General features: G+C 52.1%; 3 protein-coding genes across 3 annotated transcripts; 2 read left to right on the top strand and 1 right to left on the bottom strand.

Moving 5' to 3' along the window:
* The first annotated feature begins 1,611 nt into the window (after positions 1-1,611).
* On the top strand, positions 1,612-4,598 carry LOC137229265 (ADP-ribosylation factor 5). Its single transcript, XM_067746909.1, has 6 exons — positions 1,612-1,815; positions 2,340-2,420; positions 2,761-2,870; positions 3,331-3,402; positions 3,888-4,013; positions 4,116-4,598. Exons 1-6 carry the CDS (start codon positions 1,749-1,751, stop codon positions 4,200-4,202), a joined length of 543 nt encoding a protein of 180 aa, XP_067603010.1. The 5' UTR covers positions 1,612-1,748; the 3' UTR covers positions 4,203-4,598.
* Positions 4,599-4,735: 137 nt separating this feature from the next.
* Positions 4,736-11,925, top strand: FSCN3 (fascin actin-bundling protein 3). The gene is made up of 6 exons (XM_067746910.1): positions 4,736-5,863; positions 6,900-7,596; positions 7,930-8,048; positions 10,003-10,162; positions 10,645-10,815; positions 11,143-11,925. Exons 1-6 carry the CDS (start codon positions 5,720-5,722, stop codon positions 11,346-11,348), a joined length of 1,497 nt encoding a protein of 498 aa, XP_067603011.1. The 5' UTR covers positions 4,736-5,719; the 3' UTR covers positions 11,349-11,925.
* A 4,842-nt stretch (positions 11,926-16,767) lies between these two features.
* Positions 16,768-21,208, bottom strand: PAX4 (paired box 4). The gene is given in 11 exon segments (XM_067745602.1): positions 16,768-17,117; positions 17,119-17,172; positions 17,506-17,664; positions 17,933-17,988; positions 18,374-18,443; positions 18,812-18,894; positions 19,083-19,208; positions 19,757-19,832; positions 20,160-20,375; positions 20,659-20,789; positions 21,196-21,208. Coding segments are annotated over 11 exon segments (1,053 nt in total). The 3' UTR covers positions 16,768-17,048.
* Positions 21,209-21,572: the final 364 nt, after the last annotated feature.

The raw sequence follows: 21,572 nt of genomic DNA on the forward strand, positions 1-21,572 counted from the left end.
TCTTGTATGACAAGGTGAAGATACCAAGGTGCAGAAGGCCATTTTCATTCATGGGGATCAGATGGTAGTGAAATAGAGCAGTGACAACAGGGATGGAAAGAAAAAGGCTAATTGAAAGAGCTAAAGATGACTTGGTCACCACTAGTTGTGTTATTATATTGGAACTCTTTTAAATGTGCTCTTCAACATTGTAAAAACCTTCTTAAGAATGCAAGTCTGTGACTGAAGAGTAAAAAAGTCATGTATTCACTCATACCTGGTGCCCAGAGTCTGTTCTTTTTACAGACTGAGGGTCAGGATGGGGCAGACACTAGAAGTCTGTTCAGACCCAGATTCTTGGTGGCCCAGATAACATCATCTGCATCACACAAAACATTCAGATACATTATCTTATCATTTTAATCTTCACCGTAACCTCATGAGACAGGACAGATATTAGTCTCCCTTTATAGATGAGAAAATGATAGGCTGTGAATATTGTTGAAGTCAAGCCCCCATCCCCCCCCAAAAAAAGGCAGAACTGAGAATTTAACAGAGGCCTGGAACAATGGCACAAAGTGGGTACTTAGTAAATATTTGTGGAAGGGAGCGAGGGAAGGAGGGAGGGAGGAAGGAACTTTCTCTGATTCCCAGCTCACTTCACCATGTCCAGTCCATAAGCAACTGATCCTAGAAGCCCACTGCAAATCCAGAATAGGCAAAACGCCTGCCCTTGCTCCACTGAGCAACCAATTAGTCCATTCAACCCAGCCAGCATTTGTTAAGCATATATTAGGTGCCTGGCATTGACCCAGTCTCTGCCATAGAAGAAATTTAAATTAATTCCTATCTTGCTATTTCGCCTCAGATGCTAAGATGAGTGCGGAAATAACTTATGAAGCTCTTTGGCAAGAGCCTCACAAAATCCTAGATAGCTGTGCACTGAAAATCCAGGTTCCCAGGTCTGTGGCAGAGTGAGGAGGGAACTTTAGAAAGGCTGCCCTCTTCGACTGAAAGGCATTGTTTCCAGGGCCATCAAGGGGAAGGCAGAGTTCTCCAGTATACAGAAGTGGGGTCTACGACCCCGCCGCCAGAACTGGGGATCTTCCACTGTTTCTGCTGATTGGGGATCTATGAAGGTGGCGTTTGAAGGAACCATGAAGTGCATCTTCTTCCACCTCTGGCGTACTCCTCTCGAGATTCTATGGTCACTGAACCACCTGCTACGTTCAGAGTCCCTCGCTGGGAGCTGGGAGGACAAAAGGGATGATTAAGACACTTGCACAGAACTTCCGCTCTCCCGGGGAGGAGGCTGGAGGTCACCAAGAGCTAAACCGGAGCCCAGAGTGCGTTGGACGCAACAAACCAAGGCCCAGAGACCGGCCACTGAAGATGGGGGTGGAGGGCCGTTATGGAGCGTTGTAGGCTTTCCTCGGCCCTGCCCGGGTTGCCGGTTCAGCGCCATACACCTGACAGGCGCGCTAGCAACTTGGGGAGACCCAGGCCCTTTCCATCTTTAAAGCTGGCGCGGGACCGGGGGAGGATGCGGAGGCTCGCTCAACTTCAGTGTCTTCCGGAGCCACGGTCTGGAGGCGGGGCGGGGGCGGGGCCAGGGCGGGGGACGGCCCGAGGTGACGTAGGGCCGGCCGGGACGCGCGGAGGCCGCGGCGGCGCCTCCTCCTTCTGCTGCTGCTGGGCCCCATCCCCCAGCGGCCGGTTCCAGCCCGCACCCCGCGTCCGTGCCCGCGCCCCCTCCCCCGGGCCCCGCCATGGGCCTCACCGTGTCCGCGCTCTTTTCGCGGATCTTTGGGAAGAAGCAGATGCGGATCCTCATGGGTGAGGCAGATCAAGCGCGCGGCCCGGACTGGAGCACCAGCCCCCGCGCAGCCTTCTCGCCCCTGCGTCCCTCCAGCCCAGCTCACCCCGGTCTCTGACCCCGAGTCACCCACCTCCTAACCCCCCGGGGCCGCTACTCTCGGGTGGGTCGCGGTCTGCAGCACTGTCCCCGGGGCCTGAGACCGAGAGCTGCGGGCCTGGGTGGGGTGAAGCTCCCTTCGCCCCAGCCCGGCTCGTAAGAAGGGAGGATTCCGCCCTTGGAGACGACTTTTAAAAGGAGCGCGGCCTTTCTTTTGCGCCTCTTTCCCCTCAATCCTCTGCCGCCCCTCCCCCGCTGTGGGGGCAGGAGTTGGCGCTCCCCACCCTACTGCACTCAAGGCCCCGAAGGTAGATAACAGCGCGCACCTGGAGGCGCTCGGGCTCTCCGCCCCCGTCACCATCAGCTGTCCTGGCCTCTCCCCTTTCCTGGGCTCTAGGGGGCTCCCTCGCTCCCATCTCCAGCCCTGTGCCCCTCTCCGTTGCAGTTGGCTTGGATGCAGCTGGCAAGACCACAATCCTGTACAAACTGAAGTTGGGGGAGATTGTCACCACCATCCCCACCATAGGTGAGTCCGGAGGCGAGACCGGGAGGAGCGGGAGCGCGGCGGCGGCCCTTCTGAGGATCTGCTCTGCATTCTGCCCCAGGCCCTTATTTCTGTGCAGGGAGCTGACCCTGACATCAGATACTGCTACCTGAGAAGTGGGTCAGGGTATCTTTACGTGCAAGATGAGGCGGGATGGATGTGACCTAGCCCGGCCCCATCTGTGGGCTAGCTGGTCCTCTGGGGTTCTTTTCCCCTGGGTCTTCGTTGCCTTCTAGTTTTATATCCCTGCTGAATCCACTTAGTTTTAGTGAGTTCCTTCCTTTCAGGATTTTTTCCTCATATTTTTACCAATTATCTGCAGGCTTCAACGTGGAAACAGTGGAATACAAGAACATCTGTTTCACAGTGTGGGACGTGGGAGGCCAGGACAAGATTCGGCCTCTGTGGCGGCACTACTTCCAGAACACTCAGGTTGGGGCTCCCCAACCCCAGGGGAAGAGGGTTAAGGTTAGAAAGACTGAGATGTTGGCCCAGGCCAGGAAAAAACCCTTACCTCCTTCTACCCTCATTTGTAGGCTAGCCTCTCCTCATATTTTCAGAACTGGCCTCAGACTTCTGAGACTTAGCCACCGTAAGCGTCTCCTGAGAAGCAGAATTCTGAATCTACACTGCCTGATTTAGCTCTCATCACATGTCTTTTCCTGTTCCCTTGCACATCTTTTAGCTAGACTGCTTGCCTGAGGGCAGAGGCTGTATCCTTTGCTGGGTGTCTCCAGTTTGTGCGAGAACATCTGCAAAGCCGTAGTGGAAGTTTACTAGATGAGAAGGGTTTAGACACAATTAGACGTGGGCAGAAGAGAGGAAGAGCCAGACTAGGGTGTATGTGTCCCAGGCTCGAGTGATTGCTCCTCCTTTCTTCCTTCCCACCCAGGGCCTCATCTTCGTGGTGGACAGTAATGACCGAGAGCGGGTCCAGGAATCTGCTGATGAACTCCAGAAGATGGTGAGCACCCAGAGCCCTGGGACAGAGAGATCCTCTGTGCTGGTGTGAGAGTCAGGAGACGCCTCAGAGGCCTTGAATGTGTGATTCTCTTTGTGGACACAGTCACAAGAAGTAGCTCACCCTGTTTTGAATTGGGGTCAGGTAAAAAGTATAGGACTTACTTTTTCCTTGCATTCTCTCCTGTCTTCACAACTGACTCTGAGAAGTTGGTGGGGAGGGGGGAAGTTCTACGTGGTGGAGAGAAACATCATCTTACGTTCTTATTTTTCCATTTGGAAATTTTGTCATTTTGACTAGGGCAAGGAGTCAAATTAGAAGAAGACCCTTTCTGGACTTCAGGCCAAAATGGCCTCAAGCTAGTTTATAACTCTGTCTTGGGTTCAGCAGTAGATGACACAATATTCTATTCTTCTCACAAATATGCTAGAAGGGAAAAAGGGGGGCTCCCGTACACAGCTGGATTCCACCCCCTTTGCCTCTCCCAGCTGCAGGAGGATGAGCTGCGGGATGCGGTGCTGCTGGTGTTTGCCAACAAGCAGGACATGCCCAACGCCATGCCCGTGAGCGAGCTGACCGACAAGCTGGGGCTACAGCACTTGCGGAGCCGCACGGTGAGGGCCTGCCTCTCCCAAAGGGGCCCCAGGCCAGGCAGGAAATAAAAGCATCCCCTTTTCTTCCCTGCTACTGACCTCTTTCTTTCCTTCTCCCCACAGTGGTACGTCCAGGCCACCTGTGCCACCCAAGGCACAGGTTTGTATGATGGGCTGGACTGGCTGTCCCATGAGCTGTCGAAGCGCTAACCAACCAGGGGCCGGCCCCTGCTGCCCAGAAGCTCCCGCGTGCATCCCGGGATGACCAGACTCCTGGACTCCTCAGGCAGTGCCCTTCCCCCCCATCTCCTCCTCCCCCGCAGACAGCGGCCTCTGCTCCTGCCTGCATGTTGTCTCTGTTGTTGGAGCCTGGGGCCCTGCTCTCTGGGCACGGAGGGCTCCGCTCTCCTGCCTTCTGGGACCTGTGGAAAGGGGCTTCTGGGGCCAGGGCCCCTTCTGCCAGAGGAGGAGCAGGGATCTGGGTTTACTTCTGTTTCTTCCGTTTCGAGTGTACCCTTGGGGCCAGGTGGGGAGGGAAGGTGAGGGCTCCGGGTGGTGCTATGATGTGGCACTGGATATTGAGTAATAAATTTGCTGTGGTTTGTACATGGTGTTGTCTGTAGCCTAGAGGTCGGGGGCTGGGTTATTGGCTGCAAAGAGACAATATGGGGGAGGCTCAAAGCAGCTAAGGCTGCAGGGCCTGCCCCGTCCCCCCCAGCACACACACACACATCGCTGCCCTCATCTAGCTCAGCTTCTCCTCCTTTACTCTTGAGATTGGAAGTATTTAGGGGCTCCAATGGAGGAAATCTTCCTTCCCCAATTCCAAGGGACCTTTGCTGCTGTAACAGGCTCTACCTTCATGGGTCTATAAACCACCTAACGCCCATTTGCCATCCATCTCCCAGCTACTTAGAGAAGTAGGCAGTGGGTCCTGGAGGCTATTGGACAACAGAGGCTCTTTGGTGAGGGAAGGACTGATATCCTTAGGGGCAGCCCTTGCTGGTTGCCCAGCAGCAGGGCAACTGGGGACCGAAGAGGGTGCTCTGTGGTCCCCCCACCAAGGCCAGTCTCCTTACCCTGCTCCTGAGCCAGCCCTTCCTGATTAGCATGAGTAATCTGATCCTTGCTGGTTATCTAGGGTTTCCTCACACTCCCTGAAAAGTACCTTCTGAGATGTCTTGGCTTCATCCTCCCAAGGGCCATAGAAGTTAATAGATTTTTCTTAGGTATCTTGAACTCTAAAAACACTTGAGCCCCGAGGGAGCCAGGCAGAACCCACTTCCTAGGGAGGAAAGAGGTTGATTTCTATCCTATGATTGAAATGAGGAACACAAGTGAAGAAAGGGAGAGACTTGCCTGAAGTCACAGGTGGTGGTTGGCACAGGCTGAAGTTCTGATTCCCAGTCAATTACCTCGATGCCTGGAGTGATGTGGGGAGGCTAGTGCCAGTGGCCCTGGACCCACTTCCTCTGGGCTGTGGATTGATGTTGCTGAGCCAGTGCCCTTTCTCCTCTATGGTGGGATAAGAGGCAACCCTCACAGTCACAATGCTCCCGGGTCACAGAGGTGCTGGGCCCCAGGCCAGCCTCTGCCTAGGAAGTTCCGCCTGGGAACATCTTCCGGTAGGCACTAAGGGCCTGATTCGGAGCCCTATGGCCTGTAGAACCTCACCACTGGCGGGGAAGGCTGGGCCAGACTGAGTCATCACCTGTGGTGCCAGCCCCATGGATGAAGTGGAGTGGATGCCAAGACAACCCAAGGCCAAGGACCTAAGGGTTGGGCTCATCAGCTGGGCGGGATCCTACCTCACTTTTGAGACATATAAGAATACTGTCACTGCTACTGCAAAGGGTTTGGGCCGGAGACAGGTAACAAAGCAAACCTGCACTGGAACCATTTTTCCCAAGCCGTGTGTGTGTGTGTGTGTGTGTGTGTGTGTGTGTGTGTGTGTGTGTGTGTGTGTGTGTGTGTGTGTGTGTGTGTGTGTGTGTTGCCATTGTCAGGGCAAGCCAGGCTTTTCCTCACAGGTCTCCATTGCTCCATCTCCCCCTCTCTAACCCTATTCTAGCAGGTGAAGCCTCAGCCCTGGCTTTGCTACCTTGTCTTGCTCTGGCTGCTCCCTCCCCTCTATCCCAGCACAGTGGGTGTGTTATCACAGAAAGGAGAGGTGGAGAGGCCAGGCTGGAAGGCAGAATTGAGGGCGTCCGGGCAGTTGGACCAGCGGGGTTACTGCAAAGTCTATGTTCCGGTTGTAGTTTGAGACTGGGGTACTCCAGAAGCCCTCAGAGATTTGGTCTTCATTTTAGAGAGTGATGTAGGCGCCTCTCGGGATGGTGCTATAGAGCAAGGCAGTGGCAAGTTCCTCTCGCTTATAACAAGGTTGATCACAGCTGAAACAGACAATTCCATCTCAACTGTCTGTGCTCCCATCCCCGTCCCCAGAGCCCGGGCCTGCCTGTAAGAGGTCTTTCTTTTCTCCTGCCATGGTGGAGAGGTGGTTTTGGGGGGCGGACGTGTTGTCTGAGTGTGCTGTCCAGGGGCGACAGTGAGAAAGAGAGAAGTAAGACTTAAACAAAAGCATTTATTGGAAAGTTAGGTATTTAAGGAAGCAACCAAGGAAGAGAGAGGGAGTGTTACCCTCCATTATCTGGAGGAGTGGGCATCTAGAGTGTCTCTTGGGATCTTGAGAAGCCCTGTGGCTCCAGTGGTGGAGGAGCCCTGAGATCCTTAGATTACCACTGGATGAGAGGGTAGAAGAGTGGACAGCAAGGAGGCCAATGTGGAGGGAAGGTGGTTGCCCTCAGTGAAGGCGCTGGAGTAATGCCAGGGGTGATAGTTGCAGGGCTCCTCGGTCTAGTCTCTCGGCAGTACTGATTTCCTTCTTCTCCCTCCCAATGCCTCCAGACCTGGGAGATCCTGGTGAGCAGTAAGCATGACACACAGGCTGTGGTACGACTAAGAAGCTTGCAGGGCTTCTACCTTCTGTGCGAGGCGGATGGTTCTCTGTGCTACGGCCGGCCAAGGACGAGCCATCATGGATGCTTCCTAATCCACTTCCACCGCAGTGGCAAATGGACCCTCCAGTGCCTCATCAGTGGTCGTTATCTGGAATCTGATGGCGAGGATGTTTTCTGCACCTCCCGGACCCTCTCAGCTTACCACATGTGGACCCCCCGGCCAGCCCTGCATGTCCACGTGATCCTCTACAGCCCCCTCAACCACTGCTATGCCCGGGCTGACCCCACCATGGGCCGAGTCTGGGTGGACGCACCAGTTCCCTGCCTGAAGGAATGTGGCTTCCTGTTGCATTTCCAAGATGGATGCTACCACCTGGAGACCTCTGCACACACCTTCTTGTCCCACTTAGACGGTCTGGTCTCCCAACCCTCAACACAGACAGCTTTCCACATGCAAGTGCGGCCTGGAGGGTTTGTGGCGCTGAGTGATGGAGAAGGAGGCATGTTGTATCCACAGGGCACACGCCTGCTCCTGAGCCTGGGCTCTGATCCCCATGGGGGCGAGGAGTGGCTCATCCTACAGCACTGCCCTACCTGGGTCAGCCTCAGGTCCACGACTCAGAAGTTTCTCACCGTTGTCTATGGCAAGTGCTGGGTCCAACACGGCCATAGAGGGAGGGAGGGCTGGCTGCTGAAAAGAGGAAAGTATGTTTGGGATCAGTGAGGATTTTTGAAACTAATGCTAAGGAAGATCCCGAGGTCCCAAGAGGATCTCTGCTGCCATGGAGAAGGGCTTTAAACCAGGGGCATGGGCTTGGAGAGAAAGCGGCCTGGGTCTTCTCCAGGCCATTATGGTGCAACTGAAGGTGATGAAGCCTGAGGAGGGAAAGCAGAAGGAATACCAGCCATGAAGTGTGGAGGAGGGGCTGAGGCTGAGGCCAGACTCAGGCTTCTTCTGATGTGTTCTTCCCCTGCAGACGTGGATGTGTGTGCCGCCTCTGAGCAGGTAACCCCAATGTCCTTGTTCCAGTTTGAATGTGACAACAAGAGCCCTACCTTGCAGCTTCGTTCAGCCAATGGCTGCTACCTAGCCCAGGTGAGACCTTGACTTTCTGAGTAAGAGAACCCTTAAGCCCTGAGCTCTCCCTCTCCAGACACACTTTTTCCTTCTTCAAGGCAGATGATCAGATGGTGAGGTAAAGTGTGGAGGTCCTTGTCAATAAACATTCATTTTCATCCAATGGGCCCACTTTCATTCAATGGGGCCTCTTTAAAAAAAAAAAACGTAAACTTTATTGAGGCATTATTTACATACAATAAAATGCACCCATTTTAAGTGTACAATTCAATAAGTTTTGACAAATGTATGCAACCATGCTACAATCATATCACAAGTTAGAGACTATTTCTATCACCACAGAAATTCCCTCTTGCCCCTTTTCAGTCAGATCCCCTCCCCTCTTGCCCTCCCCACTACCACTGGTATATAGTCTGTCACTATAAGTTAGGTGTGCTTACTCTGGAATTTCATATAAATGGAATCATACAGTAATTACAGTATATATACTTCTTTCACTCAGCATGATGTTTTTGAAATTTGTCCACGATGTCATATGTATCAGTAGTTCGTTCCTTTTTATTGCTGGGTAGTATTCCATAACTCTACTCATAAACACAAACATAATTTGCTTATCCTTTCACTTGTTGATGAACACTTGAGTTGTTTCCAGTTTGGGCCATTATGAACAAAGTTGCTATGAACATTCGTGTACAAGCCTTTTTGTGGGCCTATGCTTTCAGTTATCTTGGGCAAATACGTAAGAGTGGAATTATTGGGTCATACGATAAATGTGTGTTTAACTTCTGAAGAAAATGTCAAGCAGTTTTCTAAAGTGATTGTACTATTTTACATTCTCACCAGTAATGTATGAGAGTTCTAATTGCTCCACATCCTTTCCAATACTAGGTATTGTCTGTGTTTTTAATTTTAGCCACTCTAAAATTAAATGTGTAATGCCATCTTATTGTGGCTTTGCTTTGCATTTCCCTTATAATTAATAATATTGAGCATCTTTTCTTTTTTTTTTCCCACTGTTTTTGTGGCTGCCCTTTATTTATTTAAATTTATTCTATTTTATTATTTTTTTTAAATTTTGGCTGCATTGGGTCTTCGTTGCTGCGTACAGGCTTTTTCTAGTTGCAGTGAGCGGGGGCTACTCTTTGTTGCGGTGTGCGGGCTCAGTAGTTGCGGCTTGTGGCTCCAGAGCACAGGCTCAGTAGTTGTGGCACATGGACTTAGTTGCTCCGCGGCACGTGGGATCTTCCTGGAGCAGGGCTCGAACCCACGTCCCCTGCATTGCAGGCAGATTCTTAACCACTGCGCCACCAGGGAAGTCCCCAAGCATCTTTTCATCTGCTTATTGGCCGCTTGTATATCTTCTTTGTGAGGTGTCTATTCAGATCTTTTGTTTCTTTGTTATTGGGTTGTCTTGTTATTGAGTTGTAAGGGTTTTTGTGTGTTCTAACATCAGTCCTCTGCCAGAGTTATGTATTGTAAACGTTTTCTCCCAATCTGTGGCTTGCCTTTCACTTGCTTAATAGTGTCTTTTGAGCAGCAAGTTTTTCATTTTGATGAAGTCCAATTTCTCCATTTTATAAATGGTTAGTGCTTTTTTCTTGCCCCAGGAAATCCTTGCCTACCCCAAAGTTGCAAAGAATTTCTCCTACGTTTTCTTCTAGATGTTTATAGTTAAACTGTGGTTATAGTTTAGCTTTCACGTTTATGACTATGATCCACTTCGAAATGATTTTGGAGTCTGGGCCGAGGTTCGTTTCTGTCCATATGGGATACAGCACAGACTGGAGAAGTGGGAGAGCTGAGGTCACAACATGTTTTCCAAAAAGCATCTGAAGGCATAAGCGTACCCTGGGAGAATAAAAAAAAGCTAGAGGGTGGGATGTGGAAAAGAGGGTCTAAAATAAAAATACTGAGAAGAAAGCTGAGATTTGGGGTCCTTGCTTCCCTTCTCTGTTCCCGATCTTCTCTCCAGAGGCGCCATAGGACAGTGATGGCTGATGGGCACCAGCTGGAGGCTGAAACCTTCTTTCGTATGTACTGGCACCGTGGCAGGATCATCCTGCAGTCTCCCAGTGGATGCTTCTTGGGCATCGCAGCCAATGGCCTGCTGGTGGCCAGTGCCACCATTCCAGGTGAGCGAAGCAGCCCTTGCCAGGTTATTCCAAGCCAGAGATGCTTTCAGAGAGAGCGGGGGTTATGATAGAAAGACCACTGGAGTTGGGGTCAGAAGATTTGGCTCTGTATATCTGCTGAATCACTGACTTTTCATCATCACTTGGGCAAACCACTTCTCTGAGGCTCAGGTTCATTGTCTCCATCATCAGTGGAGGTGACAGCCAACCTGCCTGCCTCACACGATTATCTTGAGGATCAAATAGATTCACACATCTCAAAGGAAGGAAGAATATTAAAATTTCTTGGCCTCCACGCTGTACTAAGTGCTTTCACAAACATTTCACAAGCACCTAGCGTGAGACGTGGCACATAATAAGTGTTCACTAAATATTAAGATAATTGACGACACCCTTCTGCCATTAGTGCCCGTCTTCCTGCTTCCATCTGGGAAAGCACCTGGAGGCGGCCCATCCAGATAACTTCTTCCTGTTTCTTCCAGGCCCAAATGAGGAATTTGGGATTCAATTGGCCAACCGCCCCTTTCTCGCCTTGAGGGGACGGTATGGGTATGTGGGTACCTCGTCACGACACGACCTCCTGCAGTGCAATATGGATCAGCCCGACTGCATTTACCTGCTGCCCTGCCGCCAGGGCATCTACCACTTCCAGGGTGAGTAGCTCTTCTTCTTCACCCCTGGGTTCATGGTCTAACCCAGCCTTAGCCCCAGCTCAGACTTCAGGGCCTGCCACTCAGGGCCTATTTATATAAAAGCAAAAGCAGAGTTTCTGTTTGCTTTTACACTTCAAGGCCCCTAGAGTGGGTGGGGGGTGCAGAACAGAAGCCAGCCCTCCTGTGTTTCTAGAGAGGGACCTGCCAACACAGGCAGTGTAGGGTGGTCCAGGAGGGGTGGCGTGCCTCCTGGGAGCCTCTCAGAGGCTGTACTGAGGGAGGCTTTCCTCCAGAATGGCCCACCAACCTGATCTCTTCCTTCCGCAGCACAGGGTGGGTCCTTCTGGTCAATAACACCCTTTGGCACTTTTCGCCCTTGGGGAAAGTTTGCCTTCAACTTTGGTATAGAGCTTCAGGGCAGCAACTTGCTCACAGTGCTCGCACCCAATGGCTTCTACATGCGATCTGACCGAAGTGGCACCCTGTTGGCAGACAGCACAGACATTACCAAAGAGTGTGTTTGGGAATTCTAGGTAAGGTAAAGCGTGTAAGGACCGGGGGGGTCTGGGACCAGGAGCTGAGGAACAAGAGAAGAAGAGAGGAGGGTGGGGAGGCAGGAGGCAGTTAGACCAAAAGGCAGCCCGGGCTGACTTCTGTCTGACAGCTCCGTCAACTCCACACATTTACTGCGAATCTGTGCCTTTTCTTTCAGGGCTTCTAGACCGAGACTTGCTGGAGAGAGGAGTCAGATCTAGGTTTCTCACTATTACGTCACGCTGACACTTGTGCTTGCCAGCCAGGCTGCAGGGCATAGGATGAGGTGTACCTGTGTAGCTCTCTTCATTAAGATGTGGAGTTTTGCCCCCTTTGTAGGGAAGGCGGGTAACTTTGGCGGGTATTCTTTCCACCCTAGGCACTTTCTACCCCTATGCCCCTGGATCCTTGGGGTGCTGATGGCACCCAGATATTTATCTGCAGCCCTGACCCCTCTCCTGAAGTCTAACCTTATCTCTTTCCAACTTACTGATTTTTGTGTGTGTGTGTGGTATACGGGCCTCTCACTGTTGTGGCCTCTCCCGTTGCGGAGCACAGGCTCCGGACGCGCAGGCTCAGCGGCCATGGCTCACGGGCCCAGCCGCTCCGCGGCATGTGGGATCTTCCTGGACCGGGGCACGAACCCGTGTCCCCTGCATTGGCAAGCGGACTCTAACCACTGTGCCACCAGGGAAGCCCTCAAGTTCCTGATTGACAGTTGGCTTGACTTCATCCTGCCATCCCCTCCAAATCAGCCTCCTCACCCTCCCCTTCAAAGGTGATTCTTCCTGCCCTCCCCACAGCCATCTAGGGCACTGCCGTCCTCGCAAACTCTCAGACTCAAGACGCCAGCACCATCTCTCCTTCCTCCCTTACATTCCCTTCACCAAACCCTGAAAACTCAGGTACCTCCTTAACAGTGCCTCTTGAGTGCTTGCTCCTTCTTCATTGCCATCGCCACAGCGGGGTTCCAGGTTTTCCACCAAGAGCCTACACTGCAACAAGGGCTCCCCAGCAGGACTCCCTGCCACCAGTCCCATTCCCACCCGATATCTTCTCACCCCAAGTTCACTTTCCTAAGATGCTGCCTCCATTCCATCATTCCCTGTTCACAGCTCTTCAGGGCACCTCAGTGCTCTTAGCCTTGTCCCTTCACAATCGACCCCGCTTTTGATATTGTATTAGACCTGGAACCAAAACTAACAAGGTGTGGTCCTTACTAGCTCTGTAACCCCAGGGAAATTGCTCTAACATGTCTAGGCCTTGGTTTCCTTATCCGTAAAATGGGAATAATATCTACTTCATAGAGTGGTGTGAAGGTTCAATGACCATATGCCTCTAGATAGGGATCCCCGTGTACATTCACTCTTCTCCTTCATTTTCTACCAGTTTTCTGCACAAACCTTTTAACTGTGGCAAACTAGGGAAAATACAATGAAATCCCACTGGGCCTGTTTTCTTATCTATTCCATGAAGTATTTGGATCGAACTAAATTTCTCAGGCTCTTTCCAGGCCTAACATTCTAGTAGACAGTGTATCAAAGTGGTTAAGAGCTCATTTCTGGACTCAGAACTGGGTTCTAATTCAATGTTTATCAGTTAAACTTGTTTGATGTTGGGCAAATGAACCTCTCAAAGTCTGCTTCTTGTGGGTAAAATGGCAATATAGTGTTTATCTCGTGGTATTATTGTATTACATGAGCTGATGATAGTGAAATGCTTAGTAAACAGCCTGGCACCTAGCACACTCTCACTCCATTAGACGTCTCTCCGGATCCAGTTTGAATTCTTAGTAAACCTAACCTGTTGACTGTAGTCTCCCTGTGAATTCTGATGCAACTTTGCACCGTTCATTGGATTTTAAAAAATCACTTCTACTGCCTTTTCCTATAAACTAACCTCAACTCTGTCCTTGTGATCCCTCATCAAGAATGGAACAAATCACTTTATTCTCTCTTCCCACAGGATCTCACCAGGTTTTTCCTAAAAGGCAAAGATCAGCAAACGACCGACTGAACGTTTCTATTTCCACTTGCCTCCCAGGTCGATGGGATGCCACCTACCAAAATCCAAATCCTCCAGGAGAAACTACTACACTAAACCGAACAGGAACCCCAGAGTCAAGATCCATGAGAATATCTGTTCCACAACTTTTCCTACCCAGTTTAGCAAAACACCTGTTGCGAGTAACAATACATCACAAAAGTCCACCCCCAAGACCCTGGTGTGCCTCTGACTTGTGAGTAGGGGTGTGGATGTGGGTGGCGACTGAGACCTCGGTCACTCCAAGTTCTATCCAGAAGAGGGGAGACCAAATGGTAACCTATTCTTCTATTGATTCTCTGCATCCCCTCCAGAACCACTAGACTTTTCCCAGTGATCCCATGAGGATCCAGCCTTGCCCTGAAGGATTCAGAAACCAGATATGACTAGATGTTCTTTTGGCTTAGAACAAAGGAAGGATTATTAATGGTCATAACAGCTTATGCCTCTATAGCCCACCCTTCCTCCAAAGCTTACCAACCATCCCACCTTACCATTACCTTTGATCCAATCAGTTGGACACAACAGGTACTTTCCCCATCACTGCCTACCTCACTGTTTACAGGGAGCTGAAGTGATTTGCCCATGACTGGGACCTCTGACACAATTCTTCAATTAGCGTAGACCCTAACGTCTATGGCTCTTTCCATCAAAACAGTTTCCAAAATGACTGTCATTCTTGCACTGTCTTCATAAGTTTGGCTTTTATTTACCTACCGTCTACCCTATTAATGTCTTTCTTGACATACACTCTTAAGTACATTTATTTTAAAAGGGATATTTTGATCACTATCATAAAATGGAAGACCAGAATCACTTGCCATGAATAGAAAGTGACCATGAAAAGAAATACAATGAAAACAAAGTGATGTTTCAAATCTTAGTTAGATTTCCCTTCCTTGACCAAGGCTCAGAGACTCCCTTTCCCTCTGTTAAAAAAGTAGATTAGCAACTGTTACAGAGGGGCTAAAGCGTAGGACCAAAACGAAAATTTTCTCTTTGACACAATCAGAATTGAAAGGGAGTGGAAAAGGGAAAATTTTTCTCATTGTTAACCCAATATTATATAAAGCAGCATCCAGACAGTTCCTAAAAGTTTCTCAAATACCAGTGATGCCTGACCCCTATTGCATCATCCCATAATCAGTCCCTGGTTTATAAGTCCACTGAGTAGAGAACCTGAAACCGGAACATGAGAGACATTCTGTTTGGATAGAGGAAAATGATGTCAAGTTTCTGGAAGTATGTTTCTCCTCAAGAATATGAAAGAATTTTGTAAACATTTTAATCCAATTTAAAAAGGTTGCAAACTCTAGAGACCAGGGCATCTCCTTTCCTGCAGAACATTAAGAACAGGCCAAAGATGTGGAGTGGAATATAGTCTTCAGAGATAAGACGTTGGGGGTCATTTAGTAGAGAACCCCTTCCTCAGTTTTCCATAAATACATCTACACACTGAGATGCACGGGCATGCATATGCCCAGGGACACACACACACACACACACACACACACACACACGTATGCCCTGCTCCCCGAAAGTGGTCATCCATCCTCCACTTGAATGGTGCTCAGCCATGGAGCCTCGGATGACAGCTGCTTCCATTGCTGAGGTCAGTTTTGTTGCTGAAGTGAAGGGCATATTCTCAGCTGTACTGTGAATGCTGTCACCCCACAGAACCTCGTCCATTTCCTTGAGCAGTCTGTCCAGCAGGGTCCCCAGCTTGAAGGGAGAGAAGGCAGGGCGGGGCAGGCTGCACTGGATTACCCTCGGAATTTCATTCTAGAGCTGTGCTGTCCCATAGAACTTTCTGTGCTGATGGAAATGTTCTATAAAATTTACTGTCCAATACAGTAACCTCGGGCACATGTGACTGCTGGGCATTTGATTTGGGGCTAGTGTGACTGAGGAGCTGAATTATTCATTTTATTTCATTTTAATTGCACTTTAATAGCCATATGTGGTCGGTGGCTATTTACTGAGCCCCACAGCTCTAGAGTATTTGATGATAAAGAGACTTCCTGAAGGACAACTTCTGCACTTGTACCTGTCACAGATGGAAGTAAATAAACATGCCCCCAGTCCCCCCCTACCCTGCTTTGCACCATCATCATTCCATCCCCTGCTCTTCAAAAAGGAAAGAATTTGGAGGGATGAGCCCATCCCCCATTCCAAATATCTCCTCTGTCCCCCTTTCCCCCCATAGCCCTCTTTTTCCCTACATCCCAGGGCTTCCCAGGAGGAGCCTAGTGATTTCTCTGCAGGGAGACAAAATTGAGATGAGTTGGAACTTACAGCCAAGAGGAAGCACGCAAACATGCCCCAGGAGCACATATAAAGGGCTGAGCAGAATTTAAAAAGGGTCATTTCCACTCTGTGTGCTGTTGTGCAAAAAAATATATATACATATGCAATTAAGGAGTTCATGTCTCTCTTCTTTTTTTTTTGCGGTACGCGGGCCTCTCACTGTTGTGGCCTCTCTCGTTGCGGAGCACAGGCTCCGGACACGCAGGCTCAGCGGCCATGGCTCACGGGCCCAGCCGCTCCACGGCATATGGGATCTTCCCGGACCAGGGCACGAACCCATGTCCCCTGCATCGGCAGGCAGACTCTCAACCACTGTGCCACCAGGGAAGCCCCATGTCTCTCTTCTTAGATTAAGAAATTATTATACATTTTCTTAGATGTGGTCATGGTGTTGTGGTTATGTAAGAAAATTTCCCTTATTTTTTGGAGATGCATGCTGGAGGACTCAGGGGTGACGTGCCACGAGGTACTATCAGTGTGTGTATGTGTTATATGTGCATACATGTGGGTATATGAGCACCCAAACACCAAGATAGATACATATCTACATACATATGTAGATATATATATACATAGATAAATACAAAGATTAGATAGATTGGATAGATAATAGCTAGATACCTAATTATATAGACACATAAATATATTAGATGATAACTAGATAGTTACATAGATAACTAAATTAGATAGATAGATAGATGGCAAACATTTTTTTTTTTTTGGCTGTGCTGGGTCTTCATTGCTGCGCGCAGGCTTTCTCTAGTTGCAGCGAGCGGGGGCTACTCTTCGTTGCGGTGTGCAGGCTTCTCATTGCGGTGGCTTCTCTTGTTGCGGAGCACGGGCTCTAGGTGCGTGGGCTTCAGTAGTTGTGGCGTACTACTTCAGGCTCAGTAGCTGTGGCTCGTGGGCTCTAGAGCACAGGCTCAGTAGTTGTGGTGCACGGGCTTAGTTACTCCGCGGCACGTGGGATCTTCCTGGACCAGGGCTCGAACCCGTGTCCCCTGCATTGGCAGGCTGATTCTTAACCACTGCGCCACCAGGGAAGCCCGATGGCAAACTTTATAATTGTTAAATATAGGGGTGGGATTATGAGTGCTCATGAGAAAAACATGATGGACAACAGAACTACTGCTAATTTAAAAGATGTTTTTATCACTGCCAACTGGAAGCGTCTTAAGGCCAGTGTGAGAAGTGGGTGGGCACGGCTTCTGCAATCAGGTGACACATAAGAAGGGCAAGGTCCACAGATGAGTAGGAGACACAGGAAGGAGGAAGGAGCGGTGCTCTGCTTGGGCAGGCGGTATCAGATCCTTCCCATCCCATCTCCTTTCCACTCTGGACCGCCTCCCTCATCCCAGGCCTCGAAGTGGGGAGCCAGGCCAGAGCAAGACCTGATGGGTACCAAGACTGGCGATGGGGGCAGAGGAAGGAACGGCAAGGATGGCAAAGCAGGAGTGAATCCAGGGAGCTCGGCTGTGGGGGGCAAGTAGCCTGTAGGGATGAAGAGAGGGTGAGCTTGGGCTCGCTGCTGCCACCCCACCCCTCAAAGTCACTGATGGGGAAAGGGGCGGACATCAGTTCTCTACACTGGATATACACACTTGAATCTCCATCCCAGCCCCTTTGCCCGATCTGACCGTCAATGATAGTATAGACTCGGGGGTACTAGTCTCCCCAACTTTATGGGCCATGCAAAGAATGAGGAAAACTGTATTGAGGTTCCTTTGATGACCCCAACTGGGGATCCATGACCTCCGGCGGGTCAAGGAGTCAGTTAGCCTTCCCTACACCCTGCAGGAGTGAGGCCTGGCCTGGATTCTCACCCCAGCAGGGCTTGAGACAGGCTTGTGGTGGAGTGTCACTCAGACATCTGTCTGATGCTGTCCCCCAGAACCGCGGATAGCTGGAGGCAGCCAAGGATGCCAGGGCAGGTAGGACCGCTGTGGACACACTGCCGGGGGGTTGCTAGAAAAAGCAAGAGGAAACCCTCAGCTGCCAGTGATGCCTCCTGTTTAGCACAACTGGAACCCCAGGGCTGCATGACCCCACCCCACCCCCAGGCCTGTATCCTGAACAACTTCAGAGGGAGCCATTCACATGGTAAACTCTGAGGACGGCACTTTCTAGAAACATGTACTGTGAGGGCCCAGCAGAGTCATGCATTCTAGCTCAGGCACCCACTGGGAACGGGACAAGCAGTGATCCCTTCAGTCTTCCTCCTCTTCCTGGATACCTGTGCAGAGACGGTCCCTGGGGAGGCACTTGGTACAGTCAGGTCCTGGGAAGCACCTACAAGGTAAGGGTGGATGCACCAGAGGCAGGAACAGGGGTCTGGGGAGCAGGGAGTGGAGGTGAGAGGCAGGGAGGTTCCAGGAAAGGCAATGACTTCTGGGGAGGGGGCGGAAATGGATGCTACAGCCCCAAACTGCCTTCCTTCCCAAGGCGGGGTGTTGGGAGACTGGGGAAGAAGGATTAAATCCCAGGGATGGTAAAGTGGGGGCAGTGCAGCCCTGAAGAGCAGGGATTGTGTATGTCCAGCATCTAACACAGGGTCTGGTGCATGGGAGGTGCCGAGTAATGTTTGGTGGTTGCATGGATGGATGGAGGGATGGATGGGAAGGAAGGAAGGGAGGAAAGAAGGGTAGGTGAGTGGATGGATGGGCAGAGAAATCACCTGGAAACCGCATTTCCCCCTTGAGCTTCTCTTGTCGGCGCCATTTGGCTCTTCGGTTGGAAAACCAGATCTGAGGAGGGCAGAAACGATGCAGCTGGCTGTGCGCTCCAAGGCCCAGCACCTACTGCTCTCACCACGTGCTCCTGACCTGGACTCGGAGTGCAGACCCTTCCTCAGCCCTGCCGTCCCCACTTCCTGCTCTGGCCTGGGCTCTCTGTCCCCTTCCTCAGTGCTAAGGCGTGGAGCGGGCCGTGGAGGGGAAAGCTCAGCAGAAGCGCAACAGGGAGGAGCCTGGCTCCTTCCTGCTCCGAACAAGCCCGTCTCCGCCTCTGGCCGCCTTCTCTTCGTCACCGTCACCGGAAGCGGAAGCGGAAGCCTGCCCGGCCCAGACGCGCTGTCCTTGTGGTGTGTGCACGCTGTGTGGCAGAGCTCACTCACCCTCACCGTGTCTTCAGGCAGAGAGGTGGCCGCAGCCAGCTTCCCGCGGGCCGCTGAGTCAGGGTACTGCCCACGCTGGAACTCTGCAGAGATGGAGGCTCACACAGCAAGGGCGCAGGGAGAGGAGCAAGGCCCCACTCCCCGCCCGTGCCAGCCCTGAACTGCCCTACTCCCCGATGCAGGGGCATCCACGGCCTCCAGCTCTCAGCCTCGGCCCGCAGGCCTCTGGGCCGTTGCCTCCGTGGCCCACCGTCCGCCCCAGCTCTGGCACCTTTCTCCAGCGCCTCAGCTTGGCCTGGGGAGAAGATCGTCCGATTCCGGTGGCCTGTCCCTGGGTGGGGACCCCGGGGTGCCTCGGAGCCGCTAGGTGGCGTTGGAGGAACTGGAGCCAAAACAGCTGCAAAGGGAGACAGTGGCTGGTGCTGGTCTGTGACGGTGATTCCTCTGGTCGGATGGAGTCCCCACGTCCCTGGTGCTGTAGGCAGGGCACAATGCAGGGTGAGAGCAGAGCCGCACCGCTGGGGCATCCACAGTTACTCGGGGGTCGCCGCAGGGGCACTGGGTGGGAGGGTTCGCAGCCATGGTGGGAGCATGCTTAGCATGTGGGGGGAGACAGCCGCAAGGATGGGCCAGGCTTGCCTGATCCCGCAGCACCTCAAAAGTGCTCTGAGTCCTGTCTCCTCGGCAGATCCTGTGAACTTAGAGACCTAGGGAGCTGCGCTCTGTTCCAGGACCTGCCAACAACTAGCTGGTGACCTTGGGTAAGTTACTTCCCTTCCTCTGAGCCTCCATTTTCTCCTGCTAGGAGAGAATAAGACCCCCTGTGAGGCCCACGTTATCGTCTTGTTGTGAGGGTGATCCAAGAAAGAACAAGAAAGGAATCGGAGGACTGTAAAATGCTTAGGTTTGGCTCTGAACATCCCTGGAGGCAGCTCCAAGACCCACCTGGCAACCTGAGCTGTGCCCCGGGGAATCTCTGGTCCTCCTGTATCGCCCGCAGGACTCGGTTGATGGAGGAGACCTGAGGATGTGGGGTGATGAGTGGGGAAACGGTGCCCAGCCCAGGTTGCATCCTGAGGATGTTTCCCCAGTATCCTTTCTCTCCTCTGTCCCGGCCCACACATCGTTCCCAAGGGCAACCTACTTTCAGCCCCACGCTTTCTTCTTCTCACCTGTCTCACCACCACCGCTTTTCAGAAGAGAAACTTTTGGGTCAGAAGAGAGCCCCGAAGCCCCGCCCCCCAGCCTGGGAGGCCCCACTGCCAAGTAAGAAGGGATCTTCTTCTCCCTCCCCAGACAACCAGTCTGGCAGCCGCAGTTCCGGTTCTGGGGAGGGGAGGGCACTTACACTGGGGGTCTTGTCCTGGGTGCAAAGCCCTTCAGCGCAGAGCTGGCGTTGGATCTCCCAGGCGAAGAGGGCTGGGCACTCACCCTTCAGCTGGGCGATTCGAGCCACCACAGGTGGTGTGGCCAGGCGTGGCTTGCTTCCCCCAATCCCCTTGGGCTCCAAGACACCTGTGCGGTAGTACCGCCCTAGGATCTTGCTCACACAGCCATTAGATACCTGGGTCAGGTGAGAAGCAGGGACAGGTGAGGCATGATGGGCAGAGGGTGAGTGTCCCTGGGACAGAAGGAAGCTACAAGGCAAAGTGAGACTGACTGAATCAGGCCCCAGAGTCGAGTCTAGCCTCACCTTTGGAACCCTGAAGCTCCCTATCCCAGCCCTCAAGGAGGCAGCCCAAGCCCCAAAGGCCCTCCGAGTCTGCAACAGCCCCAGACTTGCCTTAAAGGGGCCGCTTCTCCCTGCTTCTTGTGCGCATCACTGGGTGAAGGTCCCAGCACACTACCTTAAGCCTCCGTGAGATGTCACAGGGCCGCATCCCGCTGACGGCCAGCTGCACGATCTGCTGCCGGGTGTCCAGGGGCAGAGGCCGGCCATTCACAAAGAGCCCCCCCAGCTGATTCACACTGCTGATCCCTGGGCAGGAGAAGGAGGCATCGTACCTGAAGTCTCCCCTCTCCCCAGCCCACCTGCAGCGTGGAGGACCCTCCTGGGAGAGGGCTACTCAGGCCCTGCTAGCCTGGCTTCCCACCACAGAGAAAATCCTCTCTCCAGGGGACTGCTCCCCTTCTGCTGCCAGGGTCCCCCAGACATGCCACTTTCTTTGGGAGCTGGCTCACGTGTGAGTCTTTGCTCCTTGGCCACATGCACTGGCCCTCATTGTCTAAGGGAAGCAGGGTGGAGCGGGGAGGGAGTGACTGGGAGGGGCTCCCCCAGAATGCTGGCTGAGGGCACATGAACCCACGTGGATGGAAGCGGAGCCCGGAGCCATTCCCGCCCTCCTATGCTACCCTGTTCTTCCCACTTCTCCTGGGCATCTTACCGTCCTGCAGCATGCTCCAGGCTGGGCCTCCTCACAGAAGGGCAGGAACTGGGAAGACTGGGGAGCGGAGTTCCTCCTGGGAGCTCCTTTTTTGTTCTTGAGGCTGGACCTGCCATAATCGAGGGTTCCTTGGGCAGCATCTCTTGCTTAGAATGGCCTTGGGGTGTTTTGTGATAGAGGATAAGGTTTCTAAAGTTTGCCAGTAGATTGGCTACGAAAATTCAATTTCTCTTTACTAAACCTTTGAATTAAAACATCACAGAGCCAGCAGAGGACTGGATCTTTCTGGATGTCCTGATAAGGGTCTGGGAGGGTGGGAGGGCTTTCTTTCTCACATGTTCCATACAAGAGGTCAGGTAAAAATGGATGATGGTTTC

Source organism: Pseudorca crassidens, chromosome 8, assembly GCF_039906515.1.
Source record: "Pseudorca crassidens isolate mPseCra1 chromosome 8, mPseCra1.hap1, whole genome shotgun sequence".
NCBI classification, from domain to species: Eukaryota; Metazoa; Chordata; class Mammalia; order Artiodactyla; family Delphinidae; genus Pseudorca; species Pseudorca crassidens.